Below are 16,567 nucleotides of genomic sequence, written 5' to 3'. Positions count from 1 at the left end.
TCTCTCCTCCAGGCCTTAGGGCTGTACCCCCCCAATCCCAAGGGGGTAATTACAAAGATGTTTGTTTTCGATTGCCTCATTTAGACACAAGTGGCTGTTGTGCCGTACAGAAGCTGCCTTGTTCGTGTGTGTGCCTATCTGCATATATATGTGTGTGTGTGTGCATGTAATTGACTGATGCAACAATTAAACATTCGGGGAAGTATTGTTACCTTCTTAATTAGAAGGGAGCCATGCCTTCTAATGCAGTGTTTCTCAGCCTTGGCAAACTTTAAGCTGGATGGACTCCCAATTCCCAGTATCCCCCCAGCCAGTGTAGTCCTCGACTTAAAATGCCTTACACAATGTAAGCCGCCCTGAGTCTTCGGAGAAGGGCGGGATATAAATGTAAAAAAAAAAAAAAAAAAGGTTCATTAAGTGACCATCCCATTAAGTTACAACAGCCCCGAGAAAAGGGACTTAACGACCGTTTTTTCAACACGTTTTACAGCCGTTGTAGCCTCTCCCCCCCCCCTCACCCTTTGGCGACTTTCTGACCGGCAAAAAGTCCATGGGGCAGCCAGGTTCACTTAACAACCGTGTCACTAACTTAACAACGGCAGCGATTCACCAAGCAACTGCGGCAAAAAGAAAAAAAAAGTCATTTCACAAATGTCTCACTTAGCAACTTCAATTTCAGGTTCCTTTGCGATCTTAAGTCGACGAATTACCTGTACTTTGGAAGCTAGGAGGAGAAGACTGGAACAGGAATGGATCCTCTGAAGCAGGAATTTTGGGAGTGTGGAGAAACCTTCTTCTATTCTGCCCCCAGCCCCATCCTTTTATTTCTTCAATATCCCATCCAGGTCAAACGAAGGGCTTGGCCCATCCCTGGAGACGGACTCTTTGAAACAGCAAGCACTAAATTTAGAAGCCCTGTAACTACGCGTGGAAGCGTGGGAGGCCTTAGTGGCTAGGGAGCGAGCCTAAATTATTCCTAAGTTTTTATTAATTACAGCGTTAGTAACACCTGAGGCAGCCTGGAGCATGCATGCCCAGAAAGACACGCGCATCTACAGCCTTGACACACACCTGTACAAACGCTCCTTGGGCGAGAGGAAGCCACGTCTAACCAAGCAGGTCTAAAGGGCAGGGAGGTATTTACGGCGCCACTAACCTGTTCTCCAGTCTGCCGCGGCTCCATCCCGTTTCGCGTCTGGCAATCGACATCCACAATGCATTCCACTGCCAGGCGTGCTCCAGCTGTGCCAAAAAAGCCAACAGTGCAATGTTACCCAGTAGGAAGGGGGGGGGGGAGAGGGGGAGAGGGAAATTGATCTTTTTGGTCTTTAGCTGTCATCTCCCTGCGATACCCAGTTGAACGACCAGTCATAAAACTTGATTTTACAGATTAACAGAGTTGGATGGGACCTTGTAGGTCATCTAGCCCAACTCCCCACCCCCCGGCCAAGCAGAAGACCCTCACGATTTCTGACAAAGGGCAGTCCAATCTCTTCTTGAAAGTCTCAAGGGATGAAACTCAACTCCCGAAATAGCTCGAGAATCACACGGCAAAAGGTGCTTTTTTTTCAGGAGGCAACTGGACTTCCTTGATTTTTTCCCCCCCTTTTAAAGACATTTCGCTTCTCTTCCAAGAAGCTTCTTCAGCTCTGACTGGATGGTGGGGAATGGAAGGATTGATATTCCTTGCAGAGAGCTAGCTGGTCATTTGCATTCTTTTAGACCAGGGGTGTCGAACTCGATTTCATTGAGGGCCGAATCAGGGTTGTGTTTGACTTCAGGGGGGCCGGGGGGTGTGTGGCATGGCTGGGAGGGGTGGGGGCATCGCCAGCTCAACATCACTTGTGTCGGAGGCGCTTGTGGTGGCCTGAGTGCTCTGCCAGCGAAAACGGGCTCCCGAGCTCCATTTTCATTTGCGACGGCCTCCTGCAACCCTCTGCCAGCGAAAACGGAGCTCGGGAGGACCGCTTGCAGCCCTTGCAAAGCTCCATTTTTGCTGGCAGAGGCACTGCGGGCTAGTCCTTCCAGGGCGGCCCCGCAGGTGAGATCTAAGTACCCTGCGGGCCAGATCCATCCCCCGGGCCTTGACTTTGACACTCCTGTTTTAGAGAGCTGTTGAGGCCTCTTGCAGGTTTATCTGTGTCTTCAGGGTCACCTGTGTGGGGGGCCTTCTTGGCTGCAGCAGGATATTTTTCTTCCCTGTGTTCCTTCACTGTTTTTTTTTTGTTTATTTGAATTTATATCCCGCCCTTCTCTGAAGACTCAGGGCGGCTTACATTGTGTAAGGCAATAGTCTCATCCTATTTGTATATTTATATACAAAGTCAACTTATTGCCCACCCCAATAATCTGGGTCCTCATTTTACCTACCTTATAAAGGATGGAAGGCTGAGTCAACCTTGGGCCTGGTGGGACTCGAGCCTGCAGTAGTTGTAATTGCAGGCAGCTGTGTGTTAATAACAGGCTGCATTAGCAGCCTGAGCCACTTCCCAGCCCTGTTGAACTGTCTTACAGCCTGCGCCTGTCTTCAACTGTCACTGTTGAAGACAGGCGCAGGCTGCTGGGGATGAGTCTGTGTTGTCTGCCTCTCAAACTAAAGTGCCAATGGCTCTTGTAATCGGCACTCTTTCTGGAAATCTGTTCAATACTCCCGCACCATTCAAAGGGTTGTTCATCCCAAAGTGGACAGCTAAATGTCTATGCAGATTCTCAAGTCATCCAGGTCACGGTTGTCCCAAAAGTCTTTTGTTGTTGTTGTTGTTTTTTCAGGATGCAACTGGACTTTCTTGCTTCTCTTTGAAGACGTTTTGCCTCTCATCCAAGTCAGCAGTGGTGGGATTCGGGCTGGTTTAGGTGAACCAGTAGTTAAATTATTTGAATCCCTCTACTGCAAGTCAGAGCTGAGGAGGCTTCTTGGATGAGAGGCAAAACATCTTCAAAGAGACACAAGAAAGTCCAGATGCATCCTGAAAAAACAACACCACCACTTTGGGACAACCGTGTGACCTGGATGACTGAGGATCTCCACAGACAAACCATTGCAAAAGTACAGGAGGTATCCCTCGACTTACAGCCATTTAGCGAGTGTTCGAAGTTACAACGGGACTGAAACAGTGATTTACTCTATGACCGTGACCGTCGTGCAGCATCCCCATGATCAAATGAATGCCGATTCAGTTCTACAGAGGAATTATTGAGTCTGTCATTTGCACCTCTATAACTGTCTGTTTCGGTTCTGCAACCCAACAAGACAGAAACAGACTTCAGAGGATAATTAGAACTGCAGAAAAAATAATGGCTACCAACCTGCCTTCCATGGAGAACCTGTATACTGCACGAATCAAGAAGAGGGCCGTGAAAATATTTACAGACTCCTCGCATCCTGGACATAAACTGTTTCAACTCCTTCCCTCAAAACGACGCTATAGAGCACTGCACACCAGAACAACTAGACACAAGAACAGTTTTTTCCCGAAGGCCATCACTCTGCTAAACAAATAATTCCATCAACACTGTCAGACTATTTACTGAATCTGCACTACTATTAATCTTCTCATTGTTCCCATCACCAATCTCTTTCCACTTATGACTGTATGACTGTAACTTTGTTGCTGGCAATCCTTATGATTTATATTGATATATTGACCATCAATTGTGTTGTAAATGTTGAACCTTGATGAACGTATCTTTTCTTTTATGTACACTGAGAGCATCTGAGAGCATCTTTATGTACACTGAGAGCATCATGTGGCGGCCGTCTCCAGGAGGGCCTTTCACCAATTACGCTTGGTTCGCCAGTTGCGCCCCTTCCTTGACCGGGATGCCTTATGCACGGTCACTCACGCTCTGGTCACGTCTCGTTTGGATTATTGCAATGCTCTCTACATGGGGCTGCCCTTGAAGTGCACCTGGAGGCTGCAGCTAGTCCAGAATGCAGCTGCGCGAGTAGTAACGGGAGCCACTTGTTGCTCCCATGTAACACCGCTCCTGCGCAGTCTGCACTGGCTCCCTGTGGTCTTTCGGGTGCGCTTTAAGATTCTGGTTACCACCTTTAAAGCGCTCCATGGCTTAGGGCCCGGGTACTTACGGGACCGCCTGCTGTTACCGCATGCCTCCCACTGACCCGTACGCTCACACAGAGAGGGTCTTCTCAGGGTGCCGTCCGCCAAACAATGTCGGCTGGCGGCCCCCAGGGGTAGGGCCTTCTCTGTTGGAGCTCCTACGCTTTGGAACGAACTTCCCCTGGCTTACGCCAAGTGCCTGATCTTCGGACTTTTCGCTGTGAGCTGAAAACGCATCTATTTATTCAAGCGGGACTGGCTTAAAAGTTTTACTAAATTTTAATTGGGGTTATTTATTAATTTTAGTGTTTTAAACTTTTTAAATGTTGGCCACTTTTGTAATATGCTTGTTTTAAATTCTGTTTTAATTGTGTATATTGTGGATTTTATTTTGGCTGAGTCCTTCGGGAGAAGGGCGGTATAAAAATCTAATAAAATAAATAAATAAATAAATAAATCTGTACCAAGACAAATTCCTTGTGTGTCCAATCACACTTGGCCAATAAAAAAATCTATTCTATTCTATTCTAAAAAAAAAAAGTTCTGGCGCTTAGCAACCAGCATGTAATTTACATGATGGAGGCAGTATTCCTGGGTCACAGCATTGCCCTTGATGATCTTCCCACCTGGCCTCTGATATGTAAAGTCAGTAGTGGGGGGGAGACTGGATTCACTTAATGACCAGGCTTAACAACTGAAGGGTTTCAGTTACAACAACCAATGGCAAAAAAGGTCGTAAAAATCAGACACGGCTCACCTGCCTTGCTTAGCAGTATTAATTCTGGTCTCAGTTGTGGCCAATTCAAGAATTGCCTGTATACTTTTGGAACAATGATCAACGCTATAGTGGCAGTGGGCCATCTCAGCCACTCAACTGGGACGAATGCAAATGCTGAATGGTTGCTGGAATTGGGTATGTCTAGTTTAATGAAAAGAAGGACTAGGGGTGACATGATAGCAGTTTTCTGATATCTCAGGGGCTGCCCCAAAGAAGAGGGAGTCAAGCTGTTCTCTAAAGCACCTGAAGGCAGGACGAGAAACAATGGGTGGAAACTGATCAAGGAGAGAAGCAACCTAGAACGAAGGAGAAAATTCCTGACAGTGAGAACAATTAATCAGTGGAACAACTTGCCTTCAAAAGTTATGGGTGCTTCATCACTGGAGGTTTTTAAAGAAGATACTGCACTTCTCTGAAATAGTATAAGGGGTTGGACTAGAAGACTTCTAAATTCCCTTCCAACCAGGGGTGAAATTCAGCAGGTTCTGACAGGTTCTGGAGAACCGGTAGCAGAAATTTTGAGTAGTTCAGAGACCCGGCAAATGCCACCTCTGCCTGGCCCCAGAGTGGGGAGGGAATGGGGATTTGCAGTATCTTTCCCCTGGAGTGGGGTAGGAATGGAGATTTTTGCAGTATCCTTCCCCTGGAGTGGGGTGGGAAGGTGGATTTTGGAGTATCCTTCCCCTGGAGCGGGTGGGAATGGGGATTTTGCAATATCCTTCCCCTGGAGTGGGGAGGAAATGGGGATTTTACAGTATCCTTTCCCTGGAGTGGGGTAGGAATGGAGATTTTTGCAGTATCCTTCCCCTGGAGTGGGGTGGGAAGGTGGATTTTGCAGTATCTTTCCCCTGGAGTGAGGTGGGAATGGAGATTTTGCAGTATCCTTCCCCTGGAGTGGGGTGGGAAGGTGGATTTTGCAGTATCCTTCCCCTGGAGTGGGTGGGAATGGGGATTTTGCAATATCCTTCCCCTGGAGTGGGGAGGGAATGGAAATTTTGCAGTATCCTTCCCCTGGAGTGGGGAGTGAATGGGGATTTTACAGTATCCTTTCCCTGGAGTGGGGTAGGAATGGAGATTTTTGCAGTATCCTTCCCCTGGAGTGGGGTGGGAAGGTGGATTTTGCAGTATCCTTCCCCTGGAGTGGGGTGGGAAGGTGGATTTTGCAGTATCCTTCCCCTGGAGTGGGTGGGAATGGGGATTTTGCAATATCCTTCCCCTGGAGTGGGGAGGGAATGGAAATTTTGCAGTATCCTTCCCCTGGAGTGGGAGTGAATGGGATTTTACAGTATCCTTCCTGGAGGTAGGAATGGAGATTTTTGCAGTATCCTTCCCCTGGAGTGGGGTGGGAAGGTGGATTTTGCAGTATCCTTCCCCTGGAGTGGGGTGGGAAGGTGGATTTTGCAGTATCCTTCCCCTGGAGTGGGGAGGGAATGGGGATTTTGGAATATCCTTCCCCTGGAGTGGGGGGGAATGGGGATTTTGCAGTATCCTTCCCCTGGAGTAGGGTGGGAATGGAGATTTTGCAGTACCCTTCCCCTGCCATGCCCACCAAGCCACACCACGCCTACCAAGCCATTCCTGCAGTACCAGTAGTAAAAAAATTTGAATTCCATCACTGCTTCCAACTCTATTCTGACCGAATGCTACAAGTGTGACATTGGGAAATTATAACCATCGTAAATACATGCCAGTTGCCAAGTGCCCAAATTTTGATCATGTGACCCCGGGGGGATGCTATGATGGTCATAATATAACAGGTCATAAGTCATTTTTTCCCCAGCACCGTCGTAACTTCAAACTTACGTGGCTAGAGGAACGGTCGTAATTCGAGGACTACCTGGGATCACAAAAAAGATGGGGGAAAGAGCCCTTCGACTTAGCAGCGGAGAAAAACGTATCGTTTAAAAGTGAAATCGCACCCTGGAATGCTGAGCCCGTTGCTCTTCCTTCTCATCGCCTTTTAATAAGCGACCACCGACCTTCAATAATGACATACAATACCTTTCTTTTATTTCACCTACTGCTGGGGCCCTGCAGAAAAATCATTCCTGTTTCAAACCACCAGCATTTATGCTTTGGGCCTGGAAATCTTTGCCAGTAACGTCAATCTGCAATTGACCCCTGAGCTGGCAACACATGGAAGAGCTGCAAAGGATTGGCCTTTACCAGTAGCACTAGCAATAGCACCTATATACCACTTCACAGTACTTTACAGCCCTCTCTAAGCGGTTTACAGAGTCAGGCTATTGCCCGCAACAATCTGGGTCCTCATTTTACCCATCTCGGAAGGGCGAAAGGCTCAGTCAAACTTGAGCCGGTCAGGATCGAACTCCTGACTGTGAGCAGAGTTACCTTGCAATATTGCACTATAACAAGTGTGTCACTGTGCTTTCTTTCTTTCTTTCTTTCCTTCCTTCCTTCCTTCCTTCCTTCCTTCCTTCCTTCCTTCCTTCCTCCCTCCCTCCCTCCCTCCCTCCCTCCCTCCCTCCTCTCCTATATATAATGTCACCCTTTGGAACAGACTCGTCCTACAGATGGATTGTAATTTGCAGCCTTCTGCAATCCTGCTGACTTCGGAATGGCAGGAATTTTAGGCCAGGACACAACTGGAGGGCAGCAGGTTGAAGAAGGGGGGAATTTCAAGCGACAGGAAAGCTGGCAATTCTCACAGCGCAGCTCAAGTCTAGTACATCAATCTCTAGAAATAAACAACTGATCTCCGGCTGCACTCAGCCGTCTCTTCTTCCCAGCCCACAAAGATAGATACACATCTTTGTGATGAGGTTGGTTTGGGAAGACCTCACAAGGACAAACTCCAGGTAAAAGCGGGAGGAGGCTTATGAACCCTCTCCTCCCCGGTTTCCAATGGGGTTCATGGGCATTTTGTACGATCCCTGAATTCTACCCAGCCTCTTTCCTGGTTTCCAAAAGTTCTTTTCTTCCCTGAAAACAGGAAGGGAGTGGAAGATTGGGTCTCTTTCAGCCGATGAGCGGTGCTTGGATAGGTAGTCCTCGACTTAACGACCACAACTAAGCCCCAAATTTCTCGTAAACATTTTTTAAAATTGAATTATAGAGTATCGTAAAAGACAAAATGCGAAAGTAAATAGAGGAGCAGTGAGGGGAGCAGGCGAAAGGGGAAAGAGAAGTGAGGGGGGGAAAAGAAAGAAAGAAAGAAAGAAAGAAAGAAAGAAAGAAAGAAAGAAAGAAAGAAAGAGAAGCATTGACTTCCAACTCTGTTATAGTAAAATAAGGCATTAACGTCAAATCACAGCTTTTTGCTTTTCCATAATAATATGAACAAACCATTTCTATAAAGACCTATCAGTCTAATCCGTAAAACCCAAAATCAAAGTTTCATTCTTTTCCACCTCAAGCATGAAGTTCAGAAGCGGTTTCCATATAGAAACAAAAATAACTTCTGGCCTTTTCTTTAATCTAAGCGGTCACTTTTGCCATTTCGGCCAACTCCCATCAACTTCTGCGACCGTTTGTCCCGTGGTGGGAATCCAACTCTCCTTCCTACTGAGCCCCAAATTTAAGCCAGGCAGTTTTTAAAAGCAAACGTTGCCCCATTTTACAACCAGATAGAAGTCGAGGACTACCTGTACCATTGTAACTTTGAACGGTCGCTCAACGGAAGGGGTTGTTAATTGAAGGACTACCTAACTTGTTTTATTTTCGAACACTTTTTTGGGGGGGTGTCTCTGTGGGTCTCTCTGGAAAGGAAACCCCATTGATAGAGGAGAGCGCCTGGAACGTCCCGGTTCGAATTCTTCTTTACCATCTCTAGGAACAAAGAAAAGAGAAGGGAAGAGAAGAAGGGGAGGCCGGGCACAGCATCCGAAGGGTTAACTGATGTTTGTGCTCCAGCACCTGTTTAAAGAGAATGTGGGAATGCTGGGTCCTGCCCCTGCCCCTGCCGCTGACCCCTGGCGACCAATCTGCTGGGGGAAGCAAGCCAAAATATGGAAACTATCTCCCCAGGCATGAAAAGGGACAACTCGGGGGGGGGGGGAGAATGGAATGAAAAGAAGGTGGGGGGAATCCGTGTATTTAGGGGAAGGGGAGGGAGAGAGGCTATACAAGGACCAGCAATGGAAGACCCCACTCCACACAACTATCCCTCTCCCCCTTTGTCCCCCTGCAAATCTTGACCTCTGGTTCCCTTGAATTATTATTATTTTTTTTAATTTTCGTGCAGCCTTTCATTGCAAGGGAAAGATCCTTTTACGGGGGGGACCTTGCGTGCCCTGTTCTGCCCTTGAGCCTGGAGAGGGTGAAAGCTCTGTGTGTGTGTGTGTGTGTGTGTGTGTGTGTGTGTGTGTGTGTGTGTGTGTGAGTGGGGGGGATGGGGTGTCATCCTTCTGAAGGCCAATCCACCGCCACTGAGGTCTGGTGCCACATCTTCTGGGCCCGCGTTATAAATAGTCAGCTTTATAAATAATGCAGCATTATTCTCTCTATAATTATCTGGTGGGAAGTTTGCGGCCAGGCAGGTCTTGTGCACATGGCGGGTGGGTGGGTGGGTTGACAGCGGGCCAGCGTCCGGCTGCCGCTTTGAAGCACCCCTTTCCTCATTGACAGGTGGGCCGGGAAGTCAACCAGCAGATTCTGCAACCCTGTTCTCTGTGTTTGCGTGTGTTTCCCAAGTGAGGGTTCCGAACGGCATCCCTTTCATCTAAACCAACTTTAAAAATAAATCAAATAAAAATCAAATAAATAAATAAATAATTAAATAAATAAATATAAAGATGGGCGGACTTCAACTCCCAGAATTCCCGAGCCAGCACAGTCTAGTGGATCTTCAAGTTGCCAAAGTTAAGAAAAATTATTAGAATAGGGCCCTTCCAGTCCTATGATTTCTGTTCTGTTGTTCTGTTCTGTTCCATTCTGTATTCTACTCTATTCTGTTCTGTTATATTCTACTCTTATTCTATTCTGTTGTGTTATATTCTACTCTTATTCTATTCTATTTTCTTCTATGCCATGCCATGCCATGCCATGCCATGCCGGGGTACTATTCAGCAGGTCCTGGAGAACCGGTAGCGGAAATTTTGAGTAGTTCGGAGAACTGGCAAATGCCACCACTGGCTGGCCCCAGAGTGGGTTAGGAATGGAGATTTTGCAATATCCTTCCCCCGCCATGCCCACTAAGCCACGCCCACAGAACCGGTAGTAAAAAAATTTGAATTCCACCACTGATCCCATCCCATAAAAACTAGCTGGCTGTGGAATTCCGGGAGTTGAAGTCCACCCTTCTTAAAAGTTACTGAAGTTGAGAAACTCTGAGGAGAAGATAAGGTAGGTAGTCCTCCACTTAAAACAGTTCCCTAAGTGCAGGAGTCTCCAACCTTGGCAACTTTAAGACTTGCGGACTTCAACTCCCAGAGTTCTGGGAGTTTGCTGGCTGAGGAACTCTGGGAGTTGAAGTCCACAAGCCTTAAAGTTGCCAAGGTTGGAGACCCCTGCTTTAGTGACCGTTCAAAGTCACAACGGCCCTAAAAAAGTTGACTTCATTTTTCGCACTTACGACCGTTGTAGCCTCCCTGTGGTCATGGGATCAAAATTCGGGTGTCTGGGCAACTGATTCATATTTATGACGGTCGCAGTATCCCGGGGTCGTGTGATCCCCTTTGGTGACCTTCTGACAAGCCAAATCAATGGGGAAGCTGGGTTCGCTTAACAACCGCGTGACTAACTGAACAACGACAGTGATTCACTTAACGACTGTGGCATCAAAGGTCGTAAGGTGGGGGTGAGGTTCACTTCACAAAGGTTTCACTTAGCCACCAAAAATTTGGGGCTCGGTTGTGGTTGTAAGTCGAGGACCACCTGTAGGCAGGGCTGTCTCTCAGGAAGGGCGAGTGGGGAGATGACACAAAGGACAGGCAAAGCTTCAGTTAGAAATAAAAGTCACTCAAACCCCTTGTTAGGTTTAAAACCTCTCTAAGATGAGTTGATCCTTTGATCCAGAATCTTGTGCCCTAAACCGAGGGTCTCCAACCTTGGCAACTTGAAGACTTGTGGACTTCAACTCCCAGAGTTCCCTAAACCAGGGCTCTCCAACCTTGGCAACTTGAAGACTTGTGGACTTCAACTCCCAGAGTTCCCTAAACCAGGGGTCTCCAGCCTTGGCAACTTGAAGACTTGTGGACTTCAACTCCCAGAGTTCCCTAAACCAGGGGTCTCCAACCTTGGCAACTTGAAGACTTGTGGACTTCAACTCCCAGAGTTCCCTAAACCAGGGGTCTCCAACCTTGGCAACTTGAAGACTTGTGGATTTCAACTCCCAGAGTTCCCTAAACCAGGGGTCTCCAACCTTGGCAACTTGAAGACTTGTGGACTTCAACTCCCAGAGTCCCTCAGCCAGCAAAGCTGGCTGAGGAGCTCTGGGAGTTGAAGTCCACAAGTCTTCAAGTTGCCAAGGTTGGAGACCCCCTGCCCTTAACCAAAACGGATCTGAGATTGCTTGTGGTTTCTTCATTACAGGGTAAAAAGGATGTCTGGTGCATTTTAGGAACACTTTGGGAGTGTTTTTCGGGAGAGATCCTAAGCATATCCAAATAGCAACTCCTTTCTAATCAGGAAAACCATCGGTTTGGTGATCATAATACAGGTAGAAGTTTGTTTAAAGATGTACCTGACTGATACTCTGTTCAAAATGATTGTTTTATGTTTTACAAAAAAATAAAAAAAATAAAAATAATAATAATAATACAGGTAGTCCTCAACTTACGTCCACAACTGAGCCCAGGCTTTCTGTTGCTAAGTGAGAAATTTCTTAAGTGAGTTTTGCCCCATTTTACGACTTTTCTTGCCGCGGTTGTTAAGTGAGTCACTGCAGTTGTTACATTAGTAACCCGGTGGTTAAATGAATCCGGCTTCCCCATTGGCCTTGCTTGACAGTGGGTCGCAAAAGGGGATCACATAGAATAGGATAGGATAGGATAGGATAGGATAGGATAGGATAGGATAGGACAGGACAGGAGTAGGAATAGGAATAGGAATAGGAATAGGAATAGGAATAGGAATAGGAATAAGAATAGGATAGGATAGGATAGGATAGGATAGGATAGGATAGGATAGGATAGGATAGGATAGGATAGGACAGGAGTAGGAATAGGAATAGGAATAGGAATAGGAATAGGAATAGGAATAGGAATAGGAATAGGATAGGATAGGATAGGATAGGATAGGACAGGACAGGACAGGAGTAGGAATAGGAATAGGAATAGGAATAGGAATAGGAATAGGAATAGGAATAGGAATAGGATAGGATAGGATAGGATAGGATAGGATAGGATAGGACAGGACAGGAGTAGGAATAGGAATAGGAATAGGAATAGGAATAGGAATAGGAATAGGAATAGGAATAGGAATAGGAATAGGAATAAGAATAGGATAGGATAGGATAGGATAGGATAGGATAGGATAGGATAGGATAGGACAGGACAGGACAGGAGTAGGAATAGGAATAGGAATAGGAATAGGAATAGGAATAGGAATAAGAATAGGATAGGATAGGATAGGATAGGATAGGATAGGATAGGATAGGATAGGATAGGATAGGATAGGATAGGATAGGACAGGACAGGACAGGAGTAGGAATAGGAATAGGAATAGGAATAGGAATAGGAATAAGAATAGGAATAGGAATAAGAATAGGAATAGGAATAGGAATAGGAATAGGAATAAGAATAGGATAGGATAGGATAGGATAGGACAGGACAGGACAGGACAGGAATAGGAATAGGAATGAATAGGAATAGGAATAGGAATAGGAATAGGATAGGATAGGATAGGATAGGATAGGATAGGATAGGACAGGACAGGAGTAGGAATAGGAATAGGAATAGGAATAGGAATAGGAATAGGAATAGGAATAGGAATAGGAATAAGAATAGGATAGGATAGGATAGGATAGGATAGGATAGGATAGGATAGGATAGGATAGGATAGGACAGGACAGGAGTAGGAATAGGAATAGGAATAGGAATAGGAATAGGAATAGGAATAAGAATAGGATAGGATAGGATAGGATAGGATAGGATAGGATAGGATAGGATAGGATAGGATAGGATAGGATAGGACAGGACAGGACAGGAGTAGGAATAGGAATAGGAATAGGAATAGGAATAGGAATAAGAATAGGAATAGGAATAAGAATAGGAATAGGAATAGGAATAGGAATAGGAATAAGAATAGGATAGGATAGGATAGGATAGGACAGGACAGGACAGGAGTAGGAATAGGAATAGGAATAGGAATAGGAATAGGAATAGGAATAGGAATAAGAATAGGAATAGGAATAAGAATAGGATAGGATAGGATAGGATAGGATAGGATAGGATAGGATAGGACAGGACAGGACAGGAGTAGGAATAGGAATAGGAATAGGAATAGGAATAGGAATAGGAATAAGAATAGGATAGGATAGGATAGGATAGGATAGGATAGGATAGGATAGGATAGGATAGGATAGGATAGGATAGGACAGGACAGGACAGGAGTAGGAATAGGAATAGGAATAGAATAGAATTTTTTATTGGCCAAGTGTGATTGGACACACAAAGAATTTGTCTTGGTGCATAGGCTCTCAGTGTACATAAAAGAATAGATCATCAAGAATGACCCGGGATGCTGCGACCGTCATAAATATGAGTCAGTTGTCAAGTACCCGAATGTAAATCACATAACCACAGGGATGCTGCAATGGTCGTTAAGTGTGAAAAATGATCCTAAGTTACTTTTTTTTCAGTGCCGTTGTAACTTTGAATGGACACTAAAAGAACTGTTGTAACTCGAGGACTACCTGTAATTGATTTAGCTCTCCCTGTACTGGTAATCCTCAACATACGACCACAACCGAGCCTAGAATTTCTGTCGCTAAGCAAGACAGTTGTTAATTGAACGTTGCCTTCACTTTACGACCTTTTGTGCCATGGTTTTTAAGTGCATCACTGCCCTTGTTTCAGTTAGTAACACGTTTCCTAAGTAAATCGAGTTTTCCCCCCGTTGACTTTGCTTGTCAGACGGACACAAATGGGGATCACATGACACTGCAACCACCATAAATATATACCAGTTGCCAAGTGTCCAAATTTTTGATCGGATGGCCATGGGGGATGCTACAGCGGTTGTAAGTGTGTGAAAACCGGCTGTAAGTCACTTTTTTCAGTGCCGTTGTAACTTCGAACAGTCACCAAACAAATAGTTGTAAACTGAGGATTACCTGTATTTCGTAGCTTCAAAAATCTTAACACTTCCTTTCATACAAGTCCTGGCTGACTGACTGAATTCATACCATACAAACCATAAAATCTATTCTCATAATAAACGAGCTCGAATTTCCAGATGTGTTAAGCTCCTTTTGGAGAATCCTGGCTGTCATCCAGCACATCTGTGGAGCATCCACGTAGGGCAGGGGCTGCTACAGCCGGGATTCTAGCAAAGTCCTACCAGTAAAAAGAGGGAGAAACTGAGGCAGACATCCTGAAATGCAGATCCCGGAAATGCAGGTGTGCTTATTCTCGAGCGACTGGCAGTTTAGAGCAACTAAAAGGATCAAGAACATGATTTTCAGGCCTTAACCGTTGTGCATCTACTCAGAAGTCAGTCTCATTAAAGTCAATAGTGGTGGTGTTTCCCCAGCTCTGCTTCAAATATTTTTATTTTACCTTTTTTCTTTATTAAGTTTGTTTGCTGCCCATCTCACCATGAGGCGAGATGAAAAGTGGAAAGAAGGACTCAGGATGACATGATAGCCTAAATATCGGGGGGGGGGGGGGCTGCCCCAAAGAAGAGTGGGGGGGTCAAGCTATTCTCCAAAGCACCTGAGGGTAGAACAAGAAGCAATGGGTGGAAACTAATCAAGGAGAGAAGCAACCTAGAACTAAGGAGAAATTTCCTGACAGTGAAAACAATTAACCAGTGGAACGACTTGCCACCAGAAATTGTGGGGGCTCTAACACTGGAGGTTTTTAAGAAGAGACTGGACAATCATTTGCCTGGAATGATATAGGTTCTCCTGCTTGAGCAGGGGGTTGGACTAGAAGACCTCCAAGGTCCCTTCCAATTCTGTTATTCTGATGTCTATATATGCCCTCCTTATTTACTGGGTGACCATAGGCAAGTGATGCAAGTGTGCATACACACACACAGGGCGTATATGGGACAAAAATCTCCTGTCCAATCTGCGATTAAAATCAGAAGAAAATAAATCTTCCTTACGGGGGGCAGCGTTAAGATTTTTTTATCTAGCTCTAAAACAGATTAAAAACAAAGATGTTCTCCTGGCAGATGTGGCACATATGAAGTTTCAGGCGCTTTCTTTTTTTAAACTCAATCCACTTCGCCACGCAAAGAGTAAAAACAGCTTTGGCTCGGCACACACACACACACACACACACACACACACACACACACACACACACACGTTCAGATTTAAAACGGGCTCCCTTAAAAAAAATTTTTTTCCCCTTTTCACTAACCTAGTTCGGTTAAGTGGTTATCCAAAGGGTGAGTGAGTGAGGACAGCCACTTTGTCAGCACCGGCTGCAGGAGGGATAAAGGACTTTAGAGACCCAAACCCTCTTTTTTCTCAATTAAGAAACCCCTTCCTTGAATTCCATCCTGCTTTTAAAACTATTGGTTTTGGGGACAAACGGCGCTAGGAGATTAGAAGGACAACCCCAAGGCTTGTCCTTCTAATATCCTTTACAGAAGTCGTCTTGATGTCACTGCTCATCCCCATCAAGAAGCCACAAGCATCAAAGTACATCCCTGCCCTTCCCCTGTTAAACCCCTTTCGCATTGCTCCCCCCCCTCGCCCCAAAAGAAGGGTTTTCATCCAGGACCGCCCAAAGGAGAGGCAAGCCCAATAATTGCTCCATAAGAGTCAAGAGACCCCCCCCCAGCCCCCTCCCTCCCCCCCCAAAAAAAAGCAGGGGCGAAGAAAAGGAGAGTATCATAATAAAGGCACTTACAGAGCCAGGAAGAGGCGGGGGGTCGCGAGGAAAGCAACAGGGACCCCCTCCCCTCAACTGGGAACCTGGACCTCCTCCCACCCACCCCGGACTTTGGCCCCGGCGAGCTCCGAAAGGCGACTCAGGAACCGGCCGCCGGGCAGGGTCCCGACAGAGGCAGGGAGAGGAGGAAAAGGAAGGGAAGGCGATTATATTTAGCTCCAGGGCGGGGTCGACTTTAGGAAGAAGCGAAGGAGGAAAAGAAGGAGTTAGCGCGGAGGCTTAAACTTAGAAAGGAGGGCTGGGCGCCTTGTGACTCCGGCCGTTGCCGAAATAGCCAGAAAGTTTGTTCCTGCGGCTGAATTAGAAGCAGCAGCAACAGCAACAGCAGCAGCAGCAGGCGCTAAAAACAGCTGCTGTGAAATCTTGCCGCCGCCGCCGCCGCCGCCCTGGGGAGCCTGCCAGTTGGCATCGCCCTCCTTTGCTTTTGCCCCGGGCGAGGGGCGCGGGAAATGCAAGCCCGGGCCGGCTCCGCAGCTCGCACGCAGCCCAGGCAAACGGCTCCCGTCGGCTCGCCTTGCCCCGCTTTGCTGGCTTTTCTCAGCCAGCCAACCAACCAACCAGCCAGCCAGCTAGCTAGCTAGCCTAGGCAGGACGCTTTGCTGCAGCCCCGGTGCGCTGGCTTCGCGGCGCCTCCTGCCGGCCAGCAATTAGCCCGAAGAAGCAAAGCGCTGAGCTGGGAGAGCCGCGCTTCTTGGTGC

At 46.6% G+C, this 16,567-nt stretch overlaps 1 protein-coding gene and 1 long non-coding RNA gene across 2 annotated transcripts in view; both read right to left on the bottom strand.

Moving 5' to 3' along the window:
* The window catches only part of ERF (ETS2 repressor factor), a 39,434-nt gene extending 38,192 nt beyond the window's left edge, over positions 1-1,242 (bottom strand). Inside the window, exon 1 of the mRNA XM_058195004.1 lies at positions 1,157-1,242. Coding sequence (XP_058050987.1) covers positions 1,157-1,220 — 64 coding nt within the window. The 5' untranslated portion in view covers positions 1,221-1,242. The remainder of the gene's footprint in view (positions 1-1,156) is intronic.
* Positions 1,243-14,222: 12,980 nt separating this feature from the next.
* LOC131204139 (uncharacterized) lies at positions 14,223-15,963 on the bottom strand. Its single transcript, XR_009156537.1, has 3 exons — positions 15,828-15,963; positions 15,333-15,396; positions 14,223-14,297 (listed from the first exon to the last, which is right to left on the bottom strand). It is a non-coding gene; the product is annotated as an uncharacterized LOC131204139 (long non-coding RNA).
* Between the last annotated feature and the right edge of the window lie 604 nt (positions 15,964-16,567).

The sequence above is a fragment of the Ahaetulla prasina genome, chromosome 10, assembly GCF_028640845.1.
Source record: "Ahaetulla prasina isolate Xishuangbanna chromosome 10, ASM2864084v1, whole genome shotgun sequence".
Lineage (NCBI taxonomy): Eukaryota > Metazoa > Chordata > Lepidosauria > Squamata > Colubridae > Ahaetulla > Ahaetulla prasina.
This window is presented reverse-complemented; position numbering and strand designations above follow the sequence as displayed.